Source organism: Rhagoletis pomonella, unplaced genomic scaffold, assembly GCF_013731165.1.
Source record: "Rhagoletis pomonella isolate Grant_MI unplaced genomic scaffold, Rhpom_1.0 Rhpom_scaffold_00004, whole genome shotgun sequence".
NCBI classification, from domain to species: domain Eukaryota; kingdom Metazoa; phylum Arthropoda; class Insecta; order Diptera; family Tephritidae; genus Rhagoletis; species Rhagoletis pomonella.
The window spans coordinates 28,224,132-28,232,262 of NW_023458558.1; the positions used below are offsets into that span (position 1 = coordinate 28,224,132).

The 8,131-nt window shown below is 35.0% G+C and overlaps 1 protein-coding gene across 1 annotated transcript; it reads left to right on the top strand.

The window, feature by feature from the left end:
- The first annotated feature begins 2,718 nt into the window (after positions 1-2,718).
- LOC118738454 (protein takeout-like) lies at positions 2,719-4,699 on the top strand. Its single transcript, XM_036469393.1, has 5 exons — positions 2,719-2,944; positions 3,015-3,113; positions 3,200-3,347; positions 3,469-3,602; positions 4,294-4,699. The coding sequence occupies exons 1-5, from the start codon at positions 2,857-2,859 to the stop codon at positions 4,623-4,625; spliced, it is 801 nt and encodes a 266-aa protein (XP_036325286.1). The 5' UTR covers positions 2,719-2,856; the 3' UTR covers positions 4,626-4,699.
- The last annotated feature ends 3,432 nt before the right edge of the window (positions 4,700-8,131 follow it).

Here is an 8,131-nt window from a genome sequence, read left to right on the forward strand (position 1 = left end):
TTTTACATTTATTTTCTTCGCAAAACACAAATGCATTGATTATTAATTTTTTATTGAACCAGACTTTCAGCTCCGATCATTTATTTCGGTAACCAGAATAGAGTCAAGGCCAAATGCGCATCCATTCTTATTATTATACATACTTGTATAAACAAAAAACACACGCACACATATGAGAGTCTTTATATACATACATATGTATATACTGTCAAAGGTCAAGTAAATAAACCGCATCAGTGTTTATAAATTTAAATTTTGAAATTACAGCATAGGTTTTTTATGAATATGATTTTAGTCAAATCACTCTCCACTGTTTTATAGAAACCGGTTTCTTTAGAGAGCAATCGAAATTAGCATTTTATTACGAAGTGAAAGTCTATAAATTAAATCAAATATAAACGAATGTTTACAAAATAAGTGAGCTGTTTGCTAACGAAAGCAAATTATAAGATTGTGCCGTTATATGTACGTATAATCATGGAATTTTTTAGAACATAAATAGCACATTTATTTCCTTAGAGAATTCGATGGCTGAAATCGGAGTTGCTTAAATAGCCGGTGCGGTTTTATTTAGGCGTGATTTCAATATACTAAGTCGAAACAAAAATATGATAACTAGAATTTTGTGTAGCATTTTTGCCGAACATTCTGGATAAATATAAAAACCACAAGTTTACATCCCGATTCTGTGCACTTGATAGATTGGAAATTTTTATAATTTGTGAATTTTTTATTATTTATCAAGAAATGGTATTCTAGCACAGAAATCAAAAGCTCTTTTCTTGATAAATTATCAAGATTGAAAATGCTATTGACAAATTGAAATTACATGTGAAACGTCTAAATTTTGTATATTAAAAAATTTGTTTCTATCATTTATGTAAATACTGAATGTGCCAGCATTTGAACCTGCGATAAAGAGAATTTATCGCCGATATCTCTACCTAATCGGCTACGGCAGTTAAAAGCTTTTTTGCTTTTAAATTCATATTTTTCATATGAGGCAATGAAATCAGTTCCACTCATGTGGATATCAGTTCCACCCTTGTGGAAACCGTAGACCTTTTCATTTTATAAATATTGACACAGAATGCGATGGGAGCTTTTACATGATAAAAATCTTGATAAAATTTCTTTACAAATAATTTATGAAGAAAACACAGAATTGGGCGGTTAATCACCACATAAAATGTATGGAAAGCCATATCCAAGGCATATCAAAGAGCAAACACACCATCTATGTAAGTTATGAAATGTATAATGAAACAAAAACACCTTTTTATTAAGCTTGTAAAATTGTTTTAATCAAATTTTATTTTTTATTTTTATTTTTTTTAATTAAAAACAAACTTTGTATACATTTCGAGCAGCGTTCCGCTCATCATCAGCAACACGACCCGTTGATAAGCCTAGAATATCTGGGGCACTTAAAGACTTTTGAGCTTCTTTGTACGCATATAAGGAGCCCCATCCTTCATTTAGTCGTCTAAAGAGTAAATTCCAAGAGGGGTATCTGAATTCGAGCGCCATCTATATTTTTTTAGTCCATTTTTTAATAGCATCTACTGTAAGCATCTACCATAGATATGTATGCCTTCACATCGAAGAACTAGGAGTAAGTTATTCACCTTTTCGAAAACATAGTTTTGTCTCAAACTGCTCGAAGAGATTTTTTTCATAACCAAATTTGTTCAATTTAATCCCAGAATTTGATGTGTTATGTAAGGGAGATGTTATTATTTTACTCTCTTTAATATATACACATAAAAATATATATTTTTTTTGTGGTATATTTATGTAGTTTTAGGTAAATTAGGTGCAATTTGAAAATTCAATTTTCCATCATATTCTATTATATCAGCTGTAAAACTGGACCCCAAACAAACAGATTATTTTTATTTGTTCAGTAATGTTTATTGAAAAGTCAAAATACCCAAGTCGGCATACCCAGCAGGGTTGCATTGAAAAATGTATTCAATTAGCACTCAATTAAGCTCTAATCGAGCAACTAATAATTTAAATTTGTTTATGGTAAATCAAGCTAAATTAGCGCCATAATCGAAGAAACTTTTGTAACTGGTCGATTAGCAGCCTGTCTGAATATATTTTTACTGATATGAACACGAATAACACCATTGAACATTCTGCCGATAGGTGGCGCAGACCTCGATATATTTTAAAACCAAATATTTTTGGTCCGGAAAGAAATAACTCGACAAAAAACTTAGACGTTAAATGACGTGGGGTCGATATAATTGAAAACTCGGCATCTATGGTTTACGTGGTTACGAGGCATTAGCGCATTTAGATGAAACCCCCTATTATTTTACTTGTTTGCTTGATTTGACTTCAGCATATTTTCCCTCACTACGGATAGTTTTAGCTTTTTTTTCTATTGCCATCTCTTTGATTTTGCTTTGTTGTTCAACTTTAATGTGCATCGAACGGTTTTTAGTAATTATCGATGAGTCACCCTGTATACCAATTTGTATCTACATACATATGTATGTATGTACGTACGTTGACTGATCATTTTTTGCGAGTTTTAAGCTTAAGGAAACAAGTTCGATTCAAACATAACTACGTACGTACATACAACCACAAATACATATAAAAAGCAAAAGTAAACAATAATCTTCTTTTCTAAAGCAAATTAGTATCAAATATATAAGTTAAAGGTTTACGACGATCTTAATTTAGAACAGCTGTGAGCAGCAAACACGAAAGACTATTAAATATTGCGACGATAAGTGAGCATCAAAAATAATTATTTTATTTAAGAAAATTTTATATAAATAATAATATAAGTTCGTGTAATTCTTGTGCTATTCACGAGTGCTCACTAAGAATACAAAAATGTCTGCTAAACTGTGTGGGTTAGCAGTTTTATTAGCGCTAACGGTACAAATTTCATTTACGGAGAGCAAGCATTTGGCTAAAAAACGTAAGCATTGATACGTGTACTCTACAATCTTAAAAATTAGTAAAAATTACTATTTTTTTCATATAAATAGCTGATTTTCTAATTCCTTGCGATTTTAATGACGATGCCAATTTAAATACCTGTTGTGCCAAAAATTTCCAATTATTACTCACCGGATGGGGACCTTCTGGTAAGCAGACGTTATATCCTAAACTCGTATACCTCTCTTCAAAAGATTCCAATATCGCAACTTTGCTTCATTATTTCACGCTTAAGGTATTCCCGGACTAAACTTGGGTTCCTTGGATCCCTTAACCATTAAACGTATAAAGGTCCAGCAGAATACTCCACCGCTTGTGCTTGATGCAATTCTGGAGAATTTGGTTGTAACCGGTGCCACCGAGGCTGTTGTGAATAAAGTTGTGTGGGTATTCATAAACAAGCGTATTTACTTACTTTAATAAGAAACATAAATTTGTTTATGATTTTCGAATTACCTACTATGTTTTCTTTTGTGTTTTTATTTATTTTAATTTTTTTTTTAGCTTAGATAAAAAGACCTTGGTGTTGGATGCCAGACTTGAATTGCCGAAACTTCATGCCGTTGGCAATTACAAGGTCAAGGGCTCAGTTTTGGGCTTGAATATCAATGGACAAGGCGACTGTACATTCGATGCGAGTAAGTTGCAATTGCCATTACATATCGATGGCTGAGTGGAAGATCCACCTATCTCGACAGCCAGCTCAAAACCGCCCTATCTTAGAATTCGGTTCAAAAACGCCCTATCTCAAACGAAAATACATTGAAAATAAACTGATATAGGGCGAGTTTGAATCGGCAGCTGACATAGAGCGTTCTTCAACTAAATTCCGAGATAGGGCATTTTTCAATCAAATTATGAGAAGTATGGCGTTCTTGAAAAGATTTCTGGGATAGAGCGTTGTTCAAAAACTTTCTGAGATAAGTCGTTTTTCGAACTTGCCGCCGAGATAAGTAAATCTTCGACTCAGCCATCGATGTGGAAGTTAATAAAATTTTGTGTAATGAAATAACTACAAATAATAAAAAAAATAAATTAAATTAAATTCTGTGTTCGTATGGAATAGTAGCTTATGTCGAAAGACTGACTTTAGTATAATGAAGCATTCGCACACTATCAAAAAATTTCTTGTCGTTTAAAGAATAAATGGAATGCCGCAATATACTAAAGCCGGCTTCCCGACATAAGCTACTATTCCATACGAACGCAGAATTATTTTTATTTTACGTTTGTTAGAAGTCACACCTTTAATGTTTTTTACATAATTTGTATACTTTTTTATTATGTCCAATTCCAATGTGGATTACATTTTCTATCATTTCTTTCTAGGCAAAATTCGTTTGGCCTTCCACCTAACTACAAAGCTACGTGATGAAGGTGATCTCACTTTCTCCGAGGTTTTGAGTTTTAAGGCGAAAATCCTCGATATCGGCGATTTTCATATAGACGTCATGCGTTTGTTCGACGGCCAGCCGGAACTCACCTCTACCGCCAATGATTTGTTTAATCAAAATTGGCGGGAACTGTTCGGCATACTCGGACCAACATTGGAGCAAACACTGGAGGCGGTGTTGGGTGATCGTCTCATGAGAATGTACAAGTATATTCCAGCAAGTTATCTATTTGTAAATCTGCCAACAGCCAGTGCATTCTATGGTTGATTCATAAAACTTGTATGTATGAGAAAATATAAAGGAATTCTTGTGATTTGTAGTTGATTTATGTATTTAAATAGATTATGGCAAAATTTATTTTTGTTTATGTCTGTAAAAAAAGTATTTAAAAAGAAAATAAATTATTTAACCAATTTAACTAAAAGCCTTAATATTTCTTTTTTTTTACTTTAAGTCTTGCACATGTTAGTTATGTTCTGTTGGGTTCAGCAAAAACTATTAATTTGCATTTTATTTCCGTTTGCTCATCAGCCACATACATCACATACAAACATACATCACAGAAACCTTGAATCATTAGTTAAGCTCTTGCTTACGTATTAATCAATTCAAAAAATATTTAGGAAGCAGAATGGCACATGCTGCGGACTTAAAATACATACATACGCTTGTTGTTTTGTTTTTGTGGCGGGTAGCATAAAGAGCAAATGGATATTAACAAATTTGACTTCAATGTTCTGAATAAAAAAAAATCACTCCTCCAATGCAACACCACCACATTTTGCATAACCTGTAAGACAAGTATTGAAATATAAATTTTGCGAAAATTGTGTGAATAACGGCTATATACTATACATGATGTCTGATTCATGCAGACCACTTAAGATTATTAAGACTAGTGAACGCGCATGGCGTTAAAACGCCACAAATTGTATTTCAAAAACCTTAAAAAATATTCAAAATGTTAGTCAGAGTCATAAGCGACTCGAGTGCCCCAAATCATCCACATCTAACGTTACGAGGCATTTATGCGTTTCCATGAATACACATATTATAAATTTCACTCCAGTTATACATATGTACATTCAGTTTCACATATTCGACGAAAGCCCGTTTTACGCAACGGAATGATTCGGATTTTTTCCCACCACCCTACCAATCATTGATCATATCCTGCTCTGGGCTGTTGCGTAAGGCTTCATGCGAACCTGGTAGGTTACATAGGCAGTAAGACCACAAGGTATGTGGCGTTTTTATGCTCAAGTGATAAGGCATCCCCGACAAGCAAGCACCACTCCACGGAGGCCAACTGAGTACGAAAACCAACTTCCCCGCCTTTCTCTCCCTTACCCAACTTCATACCTCTCCAACTCCGCTGTGAGAGCTAATCTTCTCCTTCTTGATTGGTGCTGTAACCGCCTTACTGCCGTCCCTAAATTGGAGCGCTAAGCATTGCGTTATCTGGCTACCTCTTCCACTTTTTTAACCCCTCTCTTTCTTGAGGATTTTTGACAGTTCTTTGGTGCATGACGGCAGTAAGCGGTTTTTATCGAGTACAACAAATCACGGCAGTCATTTATTTTCTGTGCTAACTGACGCCAATCACTGCTTCCGCAGATCACTGAAACTACATTAACTTCCCAAAAAATTGTATCGGGGGACGGCTCCGCAAAAGTTGTTGAGAGCACTTTCAACGCGCTTGGAGAGGTGGTCGTGGCCATCGATAATTTCGATAGTATCGATACTGTCGAAAATGTTGACTGTAGTACTATCGATAGTTTTGATTAAAAAAATCCAAAAATTAATCATAACAACTTTTATTGAAAATAAGATCAGAATTGCTAAAATATGTCTATATTTTTGTTGAGGAACAAAAGTTTATCAACGATTTTTGGCCTCAAGCCGCATCCGCGCTCGGAAATATCTATGTTACTGAATAATTTAGGTATGAGTGAAAACTATCGATAGTACTTACAAAACTATCGACGTTTTCGATAGTCAAAAACCATCGATAATATCGCTTGTGCCACAATACTCCGGCTGCAGTGGCTGTACTGGAAAATGCACCTAGCCACCTTTGCGAGGTCGATTCAACTGTGGGAATAGCATCTTATGACCTGCAACAGTTCCACTGGAGGATCCATGTCCAACCCGTTGATAACATAGTGAAATTTCATTCAACGATCGCACCTCCCTATCCGCCCTAACAGGCTAACCTAATATTCGCGGCTTGCGTTTTGGTACGCATGCCGTCGAATTTGTTTTTTTGCGTCACCCGAAATTGACTTGCATGCGTTTGCATTTGATTTCATTGAGCGAAACGTCAAATCAAAATGTCACGCAGAACAAAAATTGGAAATTGAGTTAGCTTCATATGCACGCCGTTCAATTTCGGTTGATCTCATACAAGTTGCATGTGCATGAGAAATTTTTGACAATAACTTGGCGGCGTGCGTGAATATTAGGTTAGCCTGTTAGAGAGCACCACCTTGGCAGCGCTGGACTAATGAATGGTCTTTAACACAATTTTTGATTCGCCGATGCAGTTAAGATAAGGTGTTTCTTGAAAGGTGTGCTTATTACTGAATGTAAGTACTTTCAAATGGAAAGTCTGAAGCACACAAAACGAATTTAAATCATTTTCAATTTCCCAGTTAATTCAAGTCTGTATCAGAGCGGTCCTTGGAGAAGTCGAGTTACAGATTCTGCGAAAAATTTACTGGACTTCAAGGTTTGATGAGCTGTACGAGTTTTATGAGGACATATGGCGAGTTTGTCTGTCGCATTTAAGGCAGCAACCAGATATGCAACAAGAGAACCCCCCGCACGTCGGTGTCCTTTCCCTTCTCCAAAAGATCTTAAAGACCCTGCAGCTATAGAAGTTGCAAAATAAAGTCAACAAACATACTCACACACTCACACATAATTTGTTTCCTTTGGCATTCATCTAATGAGATTATCATTAATTTTTAACGGTGGAAGCGCCATTAACCAAAAAAATATATATTAATCAGCACTTGGGTTTTCTTTATCACCTCAGAAAACCTAATATTTGGGTACATTTACGTGCACTCGTAAGTATTTGCTTTCATTTGAATTATCCCTTCAAACAATTTTCTGTTGTCTCACAATTTATGAGTGTAAAATGAGCCCTTCCTTCGTCATAAATATGATTGTGAGACCAGTCAACCAGACTGACTCATTTCCTACAGGGTCAAAGTAAATACAAAAATATCACATGCAATAATAATGTGTCACTCACTAAGAGCTTAATGCCTAAAAGTATGCTTTCAACATGTACAACAATCATCGGCTAAACATTGTAATTGATGCAACGAATGAATCTATATTTGTGCGCATGCATGTATGCACATATTTTACTGTATGTGTATAATTATGGAACAAGTTATATGCCATTGTATACAAATAATTAATGATTGCTTAGTACGTCCATGAAAAGGACAATGAACTCATTTTTATAGGACGCGGATGGAAAGTGTTAAGCTATTATACTGTATGCATGCATGTTAATATCTGTACATGCTTACACATCTACGTAGTACATACCTTCTGCCTGCAGTAGGATTGGGCCAAAATAAACTACTGCCTGACATATTATTACCTCTTGACAACTCAATAGAGCTTAAACGAGCTTGTACCAGGTTCCTTTGTTAGACAAAATAGATAGTTCTGTATATATGTACATACATACATTCATATATACAATTAGGGGATTCACAAGACGTGTTAACCGTCGTAAAATCTTAAGCTTA